Source organism: Anopheles cruzii, chromosome X (genome assembly GCF_943734635.1).
Source record: "Anopheles cruzii chromosome X, idAnoCruzAS_RS32_06, whole genome shotgun sequence".
NCBI classification, from domain to species: Eukaryota; Metazoa; Arthropoda; class Insecta; order Diptera; family Culicidae; genus Anopheles; species Anopheles cruzii.
Genome location: NC_069143.1, coordinates 8,480,889 through 8,497,360, shown reverse-complemented (window position 1 = coordinate 8,497,360; position 16,472 = coordinate 8,480,889). Strand labels below are relative to the sequence as shown.

General features: G+C 48.0%; 3 protein-coding genes across 3 annotated transcripts in view; 2 read left to right on the top strand and 1 right to left on the bottom strand.

Moving 5' to 3' along the window:
* The window catches only part of LOC128279079 (trithorax group protein osa), a 63,115-nt gene extending 59,153 nt beyond the window's left edge, over nucleotides 1-3,962 (bottom strand). Inside the window, exons 1-2 of the mRNA XM_053017804.1 lie at nucleotides 3,687-3,962; nucleotides 187-762 (exon numbers count right to left, since the gene is read on the bottom strand). Coding sequence (XP_052873764.1) covers nucleotides 187-762; nucleotides 3,687-3,962 — 852 coding nt within the window. The remainder of the gene's footprint in view (nucleotides 1-186; nucleotides 763-3,686) is intronic.
* A 7,827-nt stretch (nucleotides 3,963-11,789) lies between these two features.
* Nucleotides 11,790-13,079, top strand: LOC128274097 (vitamin K epoxide reductase complex subunit 1). Its single transcript, XM_053012187.1, has 2 exons — nucleotides 11,790-12,084; nucleotides 12,465-13,079. Exons 1-2 carry the CDS (start codon nucleotides 11,900-11,902, stop codon nucleotides 12,799-12,801), a joined length of 522 nt encoding a protein of 173 aa, XP_052868147.1. The 5' UTR covers nucleotides 11,790-11,899; the 3' UTR covers nucleotides 12,802-13,079.
* Nucleotides 13,080-13,476: 397 nt separating this feature from the next.
* LOC128274088 (solute carrier family 35 member E1 homolog) lies at nucleotides 13,477-16,412 on the top strand. Its single transcript, XM_053012176.1, has 3 exons — nucleotides 13,477-14,375; nucleotides 14,554-14,888; nucleotides 14,955-16,412. Exons 1-3 carry the CDS (start codon nucleotides 13,910-13,912, stop codon nucleotides 15,507-15,509), a joined length of 1,356 nt encoding a protein of 451 aa, XP_052868136.1. The 5' UTR covers nucleotides 13,477-13,909; the 3' UTR covers nucleotides 15,510-16,412.
* Nucleotides 16,413-16,472: the final 60 nt, after the last annotated feature.

Genomic DNA, 16,472 nt, shown 5'->3' with positions numbered 1-16,472 from the left:
TAGCGGGTGAAGCGGATGATCGTTCGTATGGTGTTTCTGGGGGTGGTGGTGGTTGCTGATGCTGTTGTGGAGGTGGTGGTGATGGTGAAGAAGGTGATGGGGGTGGTGGTGGTGGTATTGCTGCTGCTGCTGCATGGAGCCGGGAGCTCCGTTAAATGTCGAACCATCGCCACCGCCGCTACCAACGCCCGCCATCACCGCTGGTGCGGCGCTGCTATCGGCTCCGTCGCCGTTAGTGTTGCTGCTACCGGTGTTACTACTAATGTTGCTGCCGTTATTACCACAGTTTCGGTTACTGTCGGATGTGGCGTTACTGTTGACACCACCGACCCCACCACCACTAGTGCCGTTCGAGGCGAGCGGCGGACCGCCAACGCCAACGATGAGTGGCCCATCTTGGTGATTCGAGACACTCCCTCCTCCTCCTTCTCCTGCCGTTGCTGCTTCGGCCTCTACTCTACCGGCAGCAACGGCAACAATGTTGCGCAGATGATGGTTATGTAGGCGGTGGTGGTGTAGGGGATGGTGATGGTGAAGGTGGTGATGGTGATGGTGGATGCTGTTGCCCACTACTACCGGTGACCACTCCGTCGTGGCGGCCGCCATTGGATCATCACTGTTGCCCAGGGACTTCTCCGCGGCCAGCTTCGACGAGGTTCTATCGATGATTTTCGGTGGTTTCGCCTCGACCATAATCGTCGTCAGTTCGACGATCGACGAAAGGCGCTTCTCATTGCGCTTGTTGGCAATTTTTATAGCAAACTATGTCAAATGGTAGCAGGGTACGAAATTGGCCAGGGAACCAAAGAAACACAGAGAGAGAGAGAGAGAGAGAGAAAGAGAGAGAGAGAGAGAGAGAATTAAACAATAAAAATGCAATTAATATGTTGCAATCAATATGTTGACAGTTCTAATCAATATGTTGTTGGCGGCAAGACAACCGTAGTCGTATTTTACTACTGTTACACCACCGCAACAACTAATCAACGCTGCCATTGCTTTTTCCGTATTACTTCTAGCACACTACGTTTACTGTTGGTAATAATAAAAACGGAAAAAACAAATACGAATAGTATCAACATTATAAATCATGATGATGATAACGATGATAACTACAAACAACAATACTTATGACCACAGGCATGCATCACAGACGTGGGTGGTTTCAATTCGCATTTCATGTTTGCCCGATTCACTTTATACGAGTCGTGTATAAAGGGCATTCTCTATCACTAAACGCTTTTTTAGAGCATACAACAAAACTCAAAGAAACTTGGTCCTTTGTGTCGATGAAAATAATCGCAATAATAATACCGGCGTTCGTGTCAAACGGATACGAAAAAAGACGGAAAAAACAACATAATCCGATTTCAATACGACTCCATCCGTACCCCCGTGTAGATATAGTATCCGTGTGGATGAAACAAAAAGAGGACTGAACTAACAACACAAAAAAACAAATCACAAACAAACAAACAGCAACTAATGAAGAAATAAGAAGAAATAAAGAAATACCTGTTGCTGTTGTCCAACTGAAGAGAAAAATGTTGAACTGATACAGAAAATCAAATTGACAGTGCAGTGCGTGGTGCAGCAGTAAAGAGAAACCTGACTTAACTGTGTTGTAAAGTAACGGTGCCATAGCCCGCGCGCAAGATGCAACAACGGCACCCTGCTGGCGGGGAAAAGCGGCGTCCGGGACTCAATGTGTTTTGCAACCGCAAGCAATCAATGACCGAACCGATTGGGCCAATCCGAGGGCCACAACAAATTGGAGCATGTTTGCGGCGAGAGAAAGAAAAACCTTTTCCATTTTCTAGCACTGCTCACAATAGATGCTACACTGCGGGTGTGGATTGCGTGTCTCCGTCCACTCCGTTTCGTTTAGTCCCGTACCGTAAAACGTAAGCGTAACGTTAACATCAACATCCGACAAATAAAATTAAATACATCCGAAATACAAGTATAGTTTATTTCCTACAACTTTTAAATACATAACCAACATTGTTTACATCGTTTTCTGCTTTTTAAATTAGTTTTTAATAAACTATACGCAGCTATTTCCTATTCTGCTAAAGAAATAATATTTTAATAACAACTTGTTAGTACATATCTCTCGGGTAAATAGTCTGGAGCAGAGAATACGCGGAACGCTTTTCATTTTCCATCCGTTCAGCACTTTTCCAATCAAAAGCAAAGGACATTTGCGGCTGGCGGAGTGCGTCCGAAATAGTGAGTAAGTAGTGAATAGTAGTTAGGGGACCAGACCACCGAAGAAAAGAAATGTACACAGAACAGAGAGCGAATGCGAGCGTTCAAAAATCCAAACCACATCCAATCGGCAGAAACGTAGAGTAAGTGGTTAAGTGAAAATTTGTCAACCAATCAAGGACTTTCTTATGCATAACAGTCGCATGGTAGACCAGGCGCATCAAGGCTGATAAATAATGTAAATGCATTGTGAATCCATAACCAAACACTGTCAACTATTCCGAAAAATATGCTCTCACAGGATCCAGAGAAACAGTCTTTAAAATATGAGGCAGTTGGCTAGTTCCATGGCTGCTTTACGAAGCAGAACTTTACTTCACAGCTCTAAGCCAAATATACGCGATAATAATTAAGACAAACCAAATCTATAATAATATCACTTTCGACAATTAACCAACAAGGACCCTCCTCTGGTCCAACCTCTCGCCAGGTGAATTGTTTCCTGTAACCAATTAAAAACCATCAGCAACCATCCAATAGGAATAAAACATAACAAACCAAACGACCTCTACACCGACACAGCTCTCTCCGATAACCCGGATAACATCAAATTTATATAGGATAAGTTAAAGAAGCCAACATTTATCATAAAACACTAATCAAAAAGCTAATAAATCGAAACGGATCAACCAATAGTACATAAACCATACAAACCAACAAATCTACTTAAAGAGATTGGCAGAAGCTCCATGCTCGAACTCTTTCACATGAAAAACACAACAACAATATTATGATTTATTATTTTAGAACGCAATTAAACACAGTTTATACAGGTGTTAAGGCTCGAACTGACGTCTTTCGCATAGAACCCGGTGCATCGCGCAGTCGCAGAATGATCTACGGACGAACCACTACAATAAGAATACCGTGACGGGATCCCGCATCCGATCCCGTAAAAAATGCTGTAGAGAGAATCCAATTACTTGGATCCTCCTTCAAGCGTCTAGTAAGGGGAAAGGCTTTGTTAGTGGACAGGAAGAATGATGTTCGTATTTCCATCAAATGAACAGAAACAGAAAATAGTAGGAAGGGTTACGCAAGATCATTCGGGACGGCCACAGAACTTTGGTTGCCCAACACAAGAATGGTAATGCAGAGAGGCTGAAACCTCGGCAGAGATATGCAGAGGTTCGAAAGTTAAGCGTTATTGATCATGGAGGATGTAGAAATTGGAAAGGCCGTACATAGTTGGGAGCGACAAGAGCGACATTAAGTGACGAATAACGCAAAGGTCGATGTAAAACAGCTTCAGAAGAAAGAGCGTGCCGTCGTCGTCGAATTGCTGACGGAAATGCAGGGTGAGCCTACACCTGTTCCCCTAATTTCCCTAGTTATCACAACTTACTTATACGGGCTATTACTATTTATCACAAGCTATCACAACCAATAAGTTTTTGTTTTGTACCCCGACATACCTCTATATCTTCGTAAGTTTTGAAGGCAAGGATTGCGAAGCCGTCTATAATATCCTCTTCGAGGATGGGCGAAGGCTCTTTTTCCTTTTTCCTACGACGAACAAGGGGGCGGGGCGGTTTCTCTCGGCTTACAGGGCCACTGTCTTCATCAGCGCTGTCATCCGGATGATGATGGCGGCCGGCATCAGCGGCCGTATCCTTGTCCCGCTCCGCGATCATCCGAAGAGCCCGCTCCCGTCGTCGATGTCGTTGCTTGCTTACATCGATGGCGTCCATCGCGCCATGATGATTAGCCTCGAGAGCTTCGGAAAGTTTGCGCTGCGGGCTGTTGCACCCGCCGCCACAGATACTCCTCTTGCTGTTGTTTTCGCTGTAGACGCCACCGCTGTTGCTGTTCCTCCTGCTGCTGCTGCTGCTGCTGCTGCTGCTGCTGCTGCTTCTGCAGTTGCGGCTGATGCTGCTTCTGCAGTTGCGGCTGCTGCTGCTGCGGCTGCTGTTGCTGCTGTTGCTGCTGATACCGCTGCTGCTGCTGCTGCTGCTGCGGCTGCGACTGCTGCTGTAGCTGCTGCTGCGATAGCTGCTGCTGTAGCTGCGGTTGTGGCAGCTGCTGGTGCTGCTGCCGCCAGCGCTGCTGCTTTAGTTGCTGCTGCTGCTGCCGCCAGCGTTGCCGCTGCTGCTGCTGCTGCTTCCGCCGCTGCCGCTGCTGCTGCTGCTGCCGCTGCTGCCGCCGCTGCTGCTGCTGTTTCTGGCGCTTCCGCAACATGGAGCATGGAGCACAGGTACGACAGAACACACGCACAAACGGCCTAAGCACACGGACAAACGGGCTACGCAGGAGGTGAAACACCTTTGGTGTGTGTAACTTTCTTCTTATGTTAATTTTTTTTTACAGGGCTCACGAACATTTTTTTGGCTATGATACATGCGCGTGTTTGTTTGATCATTCGCTTTCCATGCCGGACACTAACTACGATTCAACTGTTCGAAATTCGTCGCACATCGCGTTTCCGTTTGTTCGCGGGACGTACACAGAACCAATCCTTTTTTCTAAGCTGCCGTGATGTAGATATGCCGCGGATCCTATAGAGATAAAATTAAACACAAAAAGTATATTATCAAGGAGTGCGGAGAATTGTCAACCACTATATTTTCCATCGTACCATCCAATGGACCCAAACCCGTAACCGCGCCCAGAAAACAAATGTTGCAGACCTTCAGGAACTCGTGCGTACTTCAGACTCACACTAGATAGCAGACGGGCCGCTATGGGTAGACAAAAAATGAAGATGAGCCAAAACACGTCCAAGCAAAACAGCCGTCAAAAATTGACTGATTACTCAAAATGGCCGAATTTGTCACCATAAGTGTTACATTAGTAGCAACATAACGCCACGAAAATCGAATACACGTAGCCCACGTAAATTCAAAGTTATCAGAACTTTTTGAACACAGCACGTATGCTACGTGGAAATGATACTGGAAATGATTTCATTTTAATTACCCACGCGCGCGTAAAACTTTTGACTAAATGTTACACCACAGCAGCTGCTCGTTGCACTTTAGAAAAAACACAAACAAACACAAGACGGCGGTGTGTGAGGAACAAAATTGCAGAAAACCGAAAACATTCCAACGAAAAAACTGTAACAAAAAAAACACTCACCGATGAATCAGCAGCGGAAGAAAAATAAAAAAAAAAAAATCACCGCAGCTGCTGCTTGTGGTGCTGCGGCAACATAGAAGAGGCCCGACAGATCTTAAGCACAGGCCGCCCGAGACGCAGATATGCGGCGTGTCCTGGTAGAAAGGAAATCAAAACCAAAAATGTTGATATTATTACTTTACGAGAGCTAAGAGCGGATCAGCGGAAGTTCCGAAGAATGCAAAAACTATTAACAACTAATCGCATTTTACGATACAGCGATATTTTGAAAGGAAATTCATCAAGGATTACGTGATTACGCTCTTTAGGTGCTGTATTATCACATCAATTTGAAGATGAAAAAGAACATCCTATTTGCTATGCACGAACAACAACACGAAACAGTGTTTAAATGTTCTGCAACCAAAAAATAATCTTTTCTCCACCATCATTTCCGATCATAATTATATGGTATAAAGTTCCACATTAGAATAGATGATAAAACGTATAGCGAAGAACTATAGAAGAAGAACTAGAAGAACCATAGAAAAACTATAATTCGAAGTCAAACTAAAAAGGCATTTTGTAAAACATTATGCTGATGCGCTTTTTTAACCCCTAACATAACAAATCCATGAAATCAATGTTCGATTCCTGAAAAGGCCCTAAACAACCAGTTTAACTTTGTTGGAGACCAGCGCGTGACAGGTGGGTTGGAGCCCAGCGCGCGTGACAGGTGGGTTGGAGCCCAGCGCGCGTGACAGGTGGGTTGACGAGGAACCAACAACCACTTTGGGGCCCGTACAAACCACCTTGTTACGGAAAGCAACAGAGAATTTACATTGTCTCTGTTGCAGGCCAAGATCGATCGGCGCTTGTAATTGCCGGATACGAGGAAAAATCACTTATCATGCCAGAATCACTTATCGGTGCCAAAGAAGAAGTTTGCCTCACTGTGTAGCCTCACATGATACAGATTCAAATCTACAAGTCACAGACCATACGCATATGATTGGCGCTATTCAAACATAGAAGACGGCCTGATAATAAATAAAAAAGAACTTGAGCATTAGCTCTTGAAATAAATTAGAATCCATCTTGAACTCGACCTGATCGCTCGTATGACTTAAAATTGGTCCTCCACAGAGAGGTTTGGCCCACCCCCGTCCCGAAAGATCGAGGTTCACTAAGCACTCCTCTTTTGCGGCGCATGGGCAACTATTGGAAAGGCAATAGAGCGCCTGAGACCTTGTCCTCGGGGAAGAGACCGTCAGCTCAGATAGGGAGATCCTTCTTCGGCGGGACGCCCCTGAGGGAGCAAATGGGCAAGGAAGGATTGATTGTGGCCCTACTGAACGGGATCTTCCTCTTCTGCTTCAATTGCAGCTGATGATGCGCTACAACAGGAAAGGTGTCCTATAGGGAGAGAGGTGGTGATCCTTCTAGCCAATCTACCTACTAGACTGCTTATGGAAAAGGCTGTCCGTGTGCCAATGCCCTTTTACTAATCTTCGGCATGGCTTCGGGAAGGGTGCTAGTCGCGAATCGTATCAAGGGTGATCGACAGCACCAGCCAAGAGGGCCGGGTGTTGTGCACTCCCGGAGCAGGGAGAGGATAAACTTTCGTCTGGCACGGATGTTGTCGGAGGTCGGGGGCATTGTTGGGTAAACGCAACAGGTACGTTGGGGAATAGTTGCATCACCTAGACAGGCTGCGGATTCTCCGTTTCTACTGAGTATCAACGTACTCAGCAACCCCCAACAACGACGACGGGTACATCCGCCTAGGGGATGTGACTACAAGTGAAACCAGAGTAGAGTGCCGAAGCATGGCTTTAGATCCGATAAAACCTGCGGTGTTTTCCGGCGTTTAGTTAAACACGAAAACGGGGGGCGATTTTAGTGGGTGTTATGCCATTTGTTGTGCAGCTCCAGCAGTGACAACAGTCAACCAATGATTCCCTTCTATTGGCAAAAATATGCACACACACACACACACACAGATGCCTCATCTCGTATACAACAATATCGTAATCGCGTAGTGGTATGCACAGGAAACGCATGTGCGCACGCGCTCTCTCACATGGCAATCAATGCGAAGCTGACTGGAAAACTGACAAAGCAGGTCCTGCCAAAGGAGCAGGTGGTGGTGGGAATACATTGTTCGCTTCGGTTTCGTTGTTTGCTGTCTCGTCAAATGAAGATCTAAAACAAAAAACAAAAAAGGCACGTCAATGGTTCGGGTCCCGCAGTGAGGGACCGTGCATTATGCATCGTATTATGCTGATTTGCTGGAGAGAGAACGACCGAGAATGAGTTTCTTTGTGCACACAGACACACACAGGCAGATCATGTTGATCGTTTGTCTCACACCTAACACACCGTTTCGTTTGTTTACAACGAAGCTTGGTTAATCGTTGCTTGAGCAAGGATCATCAACTGACCGTGCGGAGCCGTTTCGTTCATTAGAATATACTATTAACGATGTAAACAAATGCTTTCGCCATCACCTACACACAACACGGCATGGCCGTGGCTGACAACCCCATCGTAATCGTATCAACCTTTAAATACATATTAAAAAAAAAAACAAATGAAGCGCATGCGCTGCCGCAAAATGGCAGCGCGGCAGTGATATTGGTGACGGCGGTAGCATTTGTTTACATCGTTAATAGTGTTTCAACGAACGAAGCAGGCCCCACACAATGGCCATTGCTAGGACTTGTTCTCACAATGGCTAACCGAAAGCCTTTCGCTGCAGCAGCAGTCCCAATGCCAATGTTGACACACTTAACAGCCAAACAAATATACCGTTTTATTGCTGCTATTCAAACCGTTTCGATACTTGAGCGCGGTACTGGGAACGAAACCAAAACCCAGCGAGAACGGGTCACTGAAAGAAAGAAGAGTTGGCGGGTAGATTACACCCAAAACCCAAACTTACACGAATCTCAGGGCCTTGTGCTGTGGATGCTGCTGCTGATTTTGCGCGAAAGGGTTGTTAGAGGGTCGGTTTTCGGAGCCGTCTCTCGTTATCCTTCGCTGGCCCTACGACGCGCGTATTTCCGGCACACACCTCCACCTCTAGGGCCGCTTTTAGGCCTGTTCGGCTGCGTTATTCACGGCTTTTCCAGCCTTAGCCCAAGTTTGTTTGGCTTGGCGACAGCGCGCTGTGGAGCTTGGCCCTCTAGTGCTCACGCTCATTGCCGCATGCACACGGTCGCGAATAAAACACACACACTGGTCAACCAACGTGCATGCACGCACGCAACGAAGGATTATGATACGCCGCGCCAGCCACGCTAGCCACGCCACATGAGGATAATGCGCACACACACACAGACACACACGCGCGCACCTCAAGGCGATGAAGGCGAGGGTAAGGGCGAGTGGAAAACGGGAAAAACTAACCGAGGGTTGATTTTCGGTTGGTTGATTGAAGGGTCGTGCCGTCCGATCACTGCGCGGGAAACCCCCGCGGACTCATCATCAGCGGGTGACGGGAGGGGGTAAGGCTGCAGGGCGCGCGAGTAGCACTCCGGAGAGTGTACCGGGATTTTTCCGACTCGGATCCCTTCTCCCTTAACCCCCCTCCCCGGGGTATGATAATGTGTCAATTGTTGCTTGCTGTGGTTGCTCCTGCTGCTGCTGTTGCGGCTGTTGCGGATGCTGCTTTGTTGCTTTCTTTCTCGACTATTTTCTTTCGATTGCTTTCCGTTCTCCGGGGCGCCGCGGTCGTTTTCCTTCCTGCGTACGGAAAGGCAGTCAGCGGTCCCCGGCCCGGACCTGCGTCTTATGGCCTCGATACTACCCCGCGCGTGCACTGCGCCACCACCTCCTTCGAATGCTTGGCCACTTTCTTTCTTTCTTTCTTTCTTTCTTTCTTTCTTTCTTTCTCTCTCTCTCTCCCTTTCTCTCTCGCGTGCTCTCTCAGGCTCTTTCTCTTTCTTCCATTCACTTGCTTACGTCACTGGTTCTGGTATGCTCCGGCCTTCGCGGCAGGTCGGTTGGTCCTTTGGAGCTTTGGGTGCTGTGCTGCTGCTGCTCATCACCACCAGTGACAACGGCTGGCGTTAGTAGTATCACCAAGCACCGAACTGAAAGTAGCACCCGATAGTAGTACTGGACACAGTAGTCACCTTCATTCTCCGTGCATTTTCCCAAACGGCATCAAGCAACACAACTACCGAACGGAAATACGTTGATACTTTTCGCACTGCTTTTCACGCATGGAAACACGAACGAACGAACGTACGTACGTACGCACGCACGCACGCACGCACACGCACCAACACACACGCACCTGGTGCAGGACAAGCGGTTCGACGAGAACGCAACCAACCCACCGTGTCAAGCAGCCGTCGCGCGCGCCTCTAGGTGCCGTTGACCGCAGCAACTACAATCGCAGCAATACACACACGCGCGCACACCAGTGCAGGAGCCGCCAAGTTTTCGGTTTTCCCTAGCCGTCGCATGAGAGCCTGACGGTGGCCGCTTCCACACAATTTCCACACAATTTCCACGCGTTTCTATCGGGGCGAGGGGTTTCACACCACCACCTACATTGCTTTGTTCACTTCGTTTCTGTAGGATCCTTCGAGATTGATGCGCTTCCTTCAAAGCGCACGCACAGTGGCCGCTCACTGCCCGATGTCAGGTGTGCACTTTTCTGCGTACTCGCTTCGTCGTGACTTCACTTTTCTTCTCCGTTGCTGCTCTTTCTTGTGCCCACCAACCGTTTCGAGATCATAACGCTCTCTGTGTGTGTGTTGTGTGTGAGTATACATGTGTATGTGTGTGTGAGAGCGCGTGTGTTTTGGAAGGTGGGCGATGAAGGTTGAATGCGTGCCGCCGTGAGTGGTTGCAAACGACGGGGGCAGCAGGCGAGAACGCAATCCGACGCGACGACGGCGGCTGGCAGCTGGCGAACCCCACACACACACGCGCGCGCGCGACAATCGACAATAAATAATGGACGAACAGAAGCAAAAATTATGTGTTTTTTTGTTGCCAATACTCGAAACGACAACAACCACCACGACGACGACGACGACGACGACGACGACGAAAGCGACGACGGCGACGACGACGAGTGCACGATGCGGCAGCAAAGAATGGGGGCCTTTCGTCTCGTCTCCTGAGCGCTCCCAATGGAAGCTGATTGGCTGCTGCTGCTGTTGCTGTTACTACTGGCTACTGCTGCGCTGCCGCTGCGCTCGCGTGCGATCAATGATAGGCCATTGCTGGCTGCGGGACCTAGTTGGGCCAGTTGGCGTTCAGCGTCGCTAGGTTGGCAGCCATGGGACTCGTACGGCGCAAGCCGGGACGACCAGCAGCAAGTACTCAGCAGGCAGCAGGCAGCGTCCTAAAAAATGAACGCATGGTACACACACACACGTGCACACAATATGCATCGAATGCCAGAGAGCAGAGCGCATATAAACCTGAGTTTGTTTTTTCACATAAACCTCGGTTAGTTTTCCATCTAAAAACCTCGTTGCATTTTTCATTCAAAATTTAGTTTATTTTTTCATATAAAACTTTTTTGTATCAGTGTTGGTGAGTTTTGTTTGTTTTGACAGCCAATCGCCGATCCGAGCGAGATCTCGCTCGCGCGAGTGGTGCTGCGTGAGTGTCGTTTTCGAAATTTCGCCGGCACTCAGCGGACGGGTGTTGCAGGGTTGCTGGTTTCGCCTGAATGACAGCTAGGGTTCAAACACGGGCCTGAATCGATGTACGCTGATTGATGCTGCCCAGAGTTTGCCAGTCGATTGTTTCGTTAAGGCGAAAAGGGGAACAAGAGCATGACAGCCGTACGCCGTACGTCACATCACACAACACACCGATATAGCAACGTTCGGGCACGTGGGAAGATGCATGAAAACAATCGGATCCGTTTGCCGTTCTTCGACAAAAACGCATTGATTTCGTACCATTCTTCTGTGAAATTGGGTTTTCGAACACGATTCTAAGCACTCAACTATCGTTAATCTTTAATGTTGTGTTGTGCTTTCAGATTTAGATTAAGATTAGTTAAGTTTTTGATGTATAGTGTGGCAATAGTCAGCTGATAATCGGACAAGCGGGATTGCAAGAGACCCGGCAACGACGGCAAGTAAATCCGCCATAGTAAAATGAAGGTGCGTGCGCATTAAATCACTGCATGGCTGGTCCTTTCCATCAATGCCCTGCTTGGCATAAAAGCTTTGACTACCGAGTCCTGGTTACTCCTTGAACGGCAGGTCCTATCAATTCAAAACTGTACTGGTACTGCCGATTGCGCTTGAATTTCCACATACACCATGTTTGACAGCGCGTTTGACGGACACACTCGCCACACGGCTGATGGCAGAAACACACACAGAGATGCATGGTACGCGATAAGAGAACATCGACAAGCGAGTGCGAGCGAGAGGCCGCATGAGAGACCTCCCAAAGGACGCAATGTCAACAGTGGCGTCTGTGTTTTCGTTGGGATAACGAGCTTCACTGGAGCTAGTGTGCCGAAGGACAAGGGTCGCCGCACGTCGCCAAAAGCGCCAAGCCAGGAGGAGACTTGCAGCTAAGCACGATGAGCAGTGGTACCGGGCGTTGCAAATGGTCAGTTACGGTTGGACTAGTGTGCCTCAGCACGGTCGGCTTTGTGCTGTCGCTTTACACCTCGTACGTGGAGGTGCGTGCTGAACACGACCGTTCGTATCGGGCGATGTGCGACATCAGCGAACGGATCAGTTGCACCAAGGTGTTCACTTCCAGGTACACTGCACCTTGAATTCGCAACCCAACCCAAACCCAATCCTACGCAACTGTTTAATCAGGAATACAGCCCTACATGTGTGCGTGTTGTTGATGGTTCAACCATATGAGCGCCAAACAAGTGGTTCGAACCACTTGTTAGACGAACGCGTTTCAAATCTAGGCAGTATTTAAAACAGAAAGATAGGTAGATTAATAGAGAGTTAGAGAGATAAAAGAATAATAACATATCATCTTTGTTAGTCTTTGAATTACAACTGATAGGCCACTGGCACTAAACAGCTGTGTATTATGTGATTTCGAGTGTTCTTGGCATTCGGAGTGTGTAGGCAGCAAGCGAATAAACTACTAACATTCGTTTTCTCACTCGCCCGGCTTAGCTATGGACGCGGGTTTGGCATCGTGGGAAAGCTGCTAGGCCAACAGTCGCCGCTTAACGTGCCGAACGGTTTCTACGGCATCTTCTACTACTTCCTGGTGGCCGTGCTAAGCTTCAGCGATCAACTGCGTATCGCCAGGATAAACAGTTGGTTGATCCTGGCATCGAACGGTGTCTCGCTCTACCTAGCCTATCTGCTCTATTTCGTTCTACAGGACCTTTGCCTAGTGTGCCTCACGACGTACGCAATTAATCTGATCAGTCTGACATTGTCGCTGCAAAAAATACAGATTATGACGCGGCAGGAGCAGGAGCACGACGAATCGAAGCGGAAGTGAGTAGGGCATAGGGCAGGGCCGCGCGGTGCATACCGTTTTTGAATTCCAGTTCGCGCTTGTTTGCTGACTCTCTTGCCTGTTGTACTGTCTACTGCTGCACCAGTTTCTTGGTTCTCGCAGAACGTTGGCGGAATGTAAATGTAATTATTTATATTATCGACAAACATATGTAATTTAGCTGCGTGTTTGTCCGGCCTACTTGTGCCAAAGATGTGAATTGACTATTCGTTGCATATTGCGATTGGATTCAATATGAACCAAACCTATCAAACGGTAAATAAAATAGTTTTGAACCGTAATAGCTATCGGCTTTCATTCATTAACGAGTGGTACAATCGAAATGGAAGATCTTACAACATTCGTACAATGTTTCATCGATTTTTTTTGTTCGTATCCACAAAAGTTAGTAAGCGATTAATTTAATGGATATGTTAAGTTTGGCATCGAGGCACCCTGCGCCAAGGTGCTTCGGTGCTTGTAGGCACCTGACTTTACGATGGTCCATATGGTAACGTCATGAGTTTTTCGTTTACGAAAACAGAAAGAACGGCTGAACGCAAACATCATGAACACGACGCGGCAACATGTCAAAATCAGTTGTGTCAATGTTTTAAGGAAAGTGTAAACGTCACAGCTACATTCAATACGGGGCAACCGACGGCCGACGGGGCAGGGAAAGCACAGACCGAACGGCTGACTGGTTACTGTCCTGTGAACCTCTTTCGATTATCGGAACGTCTGTCGTCGACGGCTCAGGAAGTGCGTGTGGTTCGCGTGTGATCGACGTTCGTGGCTACCGGAAGCGACACAGTGGGTAGCGATGCGCGAACAATTGCAGTGTCGCCCAGCGCGGGACTCTCAAGACGCCGACTAGTGTTTTGTTTTGTTAAGCTTCTTGTAGTTTTCCTGCGTTTCGTGACCAGTTTGGCATAGGTTTTCTCGAGCGAGCCATCAACACGGTGCAAAAAAAGCGATCAGTGTGTCTACACGTCATCAAAAATCCTCCCAAAAACATTGCTCAGTCTGAGGCCGCTAAAGGAAGGAGGGTTTCCCGTCACCTTCCAGAGAGGAACGGTCGAGAGAAGGGCGTTGCAGCCGTAGCAATAATATGGCCATGCTACTGAAGCGTCCGATTGGAACGCTAGTCAGCGGATTTAGCAACGCAGCCAGCGGCATCACCAGCAGCCGTGTGCCACTACTCAGTAACGGATACACGTCCAACGGTACCCCCGTTGTTCCCTCCCCCGTAGCCAACACAACCAGCACGATGCGCCAAACGCTGGCGATTAGTTTGCTGTGCATTCTGTGGTACATCGTTTCGAGCAGCAATAACGTGATCGGCAAGATGATATTGAGCGAGTTTCCGTACCCGATGACGGTGACGATGATACAGCTTACCAGTATTACCGTCTACAGTGGGCCGTTCTTCAATTTATGGGGCGTTCGCAAGTATGTCGACATCTCGTGGCGCTATTATCTGAAGTTTATTGTGCCGCTAGCGCTAGGCAAGTTCTTGGCCTCGGTGACCTCGCACATCTCCATCTGGAAGGTGCCCATTTCGTACGCCCACACCGGTAAGAGCTTGCCGCCTGTTTTACATTTTCTCTTCAGGTCCTTTGTTTCAGGTAGCCAGCGAATCGATATCTCTTAACCGAACAGTGACGTTGCCTTACACGTTGAAGTTGCTGTTGATTGTTTAATGTTAATTGATTATTTGTTACACTAATGTGTTGTTCGCTTTGTTTTTTTCAGTGAAAGCCACAATGCCACTCTTCACCGTTATCCTGACGCGCATCATTATGCGTGAGCGACAAACGCACGCTGTCTACTTGTCGTTGGTGCCGATTATCGTCGGTGTTGGCATCGCTACGCTAACTGAACTGTCGTTCGATGTGATCGGGTTGATCAGTGCACTCATCGCTACGATGGGATTCTCGCTGCAGAACATCTTTTCCAAGAAGGTGCTGAAAGAGACGGGCGTCCACCATCTTAGGCTGTTGCACATTCTTGGACGATTGGCTCTCTTTATGTTTCTGCCCGTCTGGTGTTACGTCGACCTGCGGAACGTTATGAAGCATCCGGCCATTGTAAGCATGTCTGCACCGAATATACATTTACTTCTTGGTGTTCTCATACGCTCTTGGTACTTGCAGACGACGGGTGACTATCGCGTGATCGCGCTTCTGTTCACAGACGGCGTACTCAACTGGCTGCAGAACATACTGGCGTTCAGCTTCTTATCGTTGGTAACGCCGCTTACATATGCGGTAGCGAGCGCCAGCAAACGAATCTTCGTCATTGCCATCTCACTGTTCGTGCTGGGCAATCCGGTCACCTGGGTGAACATGTTTGGCATGCTGGTGGCAATCATGGGCGTTTTGTGCTACAATCGGGCCAAATATTTCGCCCGTCGCCAGGACACCCTCCTGCCTTATGCCTCATCGAATACCGTTCGCTATAAGCCGTTGGCCACAAAGGGGGGCGGTCCCGGTGCCTCTTCTGTTCCTGCTTCCCAGAGCATCCTGCTAGCGAACGGGGGGCTGACAGCCGACGCGACGCTTATGCCGATGGCAAACAACACTGCATATCACGCTACCGCAACGCTTCCAACGACAATGACTATTGCCACGGCGGCGAATGTTTTGACGGTGCCAACCGCTGCTGCGTCAGCTGCTGCCAGTGCCAACGGAAAACTGATGTTAGTGTAGGTTTGCGTAAATGGTGCTCAATCGGACGACGATCGAATGATGTCGAATGAAGTCGAATATATATATTTATTTTCGGCCGTTTGCTACATTTGGCACGCTAGCGTGTTCGTTTTCCCGTCATTGTACATAAAGTGCAGCCCATTGTTTTGCAGCGGGTTTCGCATGTCCTGAAACGATCGAAAAGCAAACGTAGGCTGTCGTGATAGGTAGTTATTAAGAGTAGGGAACGGTGTATGTGTGTGAAGCGGAAGAAACATTAACTCACTATGTATTATTTAAACGAATTGTTAATAGTCAATTTTGTGTTGTTCATTTTCTTAAATGCATTCCCACTTATCCTTCCCATTTCCAGATGTTAGCAGTATTGTTATTTTTTCCCTATTCTTGTGTTCCTAGTTCATTCTCCATGCCCTTAGTTTATTTATGATGGAAAATGTAAGGTTAATGCGAAAGCGACACTGAAGTCGAGAAGTTCCGATCCACTTTGAACACTCTCATACTCTCATGGTGTTCTGCATGGTCCTTCCTTCTCCTGTTGTAGATGTCGAATGTTTTTAGTTAATGTGTCACACCATATCACATTAAGTTACAATATACCTGTGCTTACATTCAAATCAACAGTTCGTGTAACAACGGTCTCTCCAAAAACTCTCTGGTCTTAAAGTTTAGGAGGGGCTGGGGGGGGGGAACAAATAGTCTGCTTTGCGGACTTTATCTGTTCTGCCCTCGCGAGACGCTCATCCCCAACACCGTCCGCATTTCGGAAATAATAATAATAGTAATAATGACACATACATTTTGGTATCCATTCCTCAATGGAGACATAGGTTATCCAAGGATCGGACGGAAAGAAACTGACGAAGAGCATTACCCTTTTACTTGCCTTACATTGAATTGCTTAGCAAAAAGGTTCTCCGGAATGTTGCGACTGGGGTGCCAGGTGTTTAAAAAATCCTCGCCCGC

Excerpts from the sequence above, each read along its gene's own strand:
- LOC128274097 (XM_053012187.1), top strand. The coding sequence starts at position 11,900 with ATGAGCAGTGGTACCGGGCGTTGCAAATGGTCAGTTACGGTTGGACTA. Across the intron at positions 12,085-12,464 it reads ACCAAGGTGTTCACTTCCAG|CTATGGACGCGGGTTTGGCA; the intron begins GTACACTGCACC and ends CGCCCGGCTTAG.
- LOC128274088 (XM_053012176.1), top strand. The coding sequence starts at position 13,910 with ATGGCCATGCTACTGAAGCGTCCGATTGGAACGCTAGTCAGCGGATTT. Across the intron at positions 14,376-14,553 it reads CATTTCGTACGCCCACACCG|TGAAAGCCACAATGCCACTC; the intron begins GTAAGAGCTTGC and ends TGTTTTTTTCAG. Across the intron at positions 14,889-14,954 it reads TTATGAAGCATCCGGCCATT|ACGACGGGTGACTATCGCGT; the intron begins GTAAGCATGTCT and ends TGGTACTTGCAG.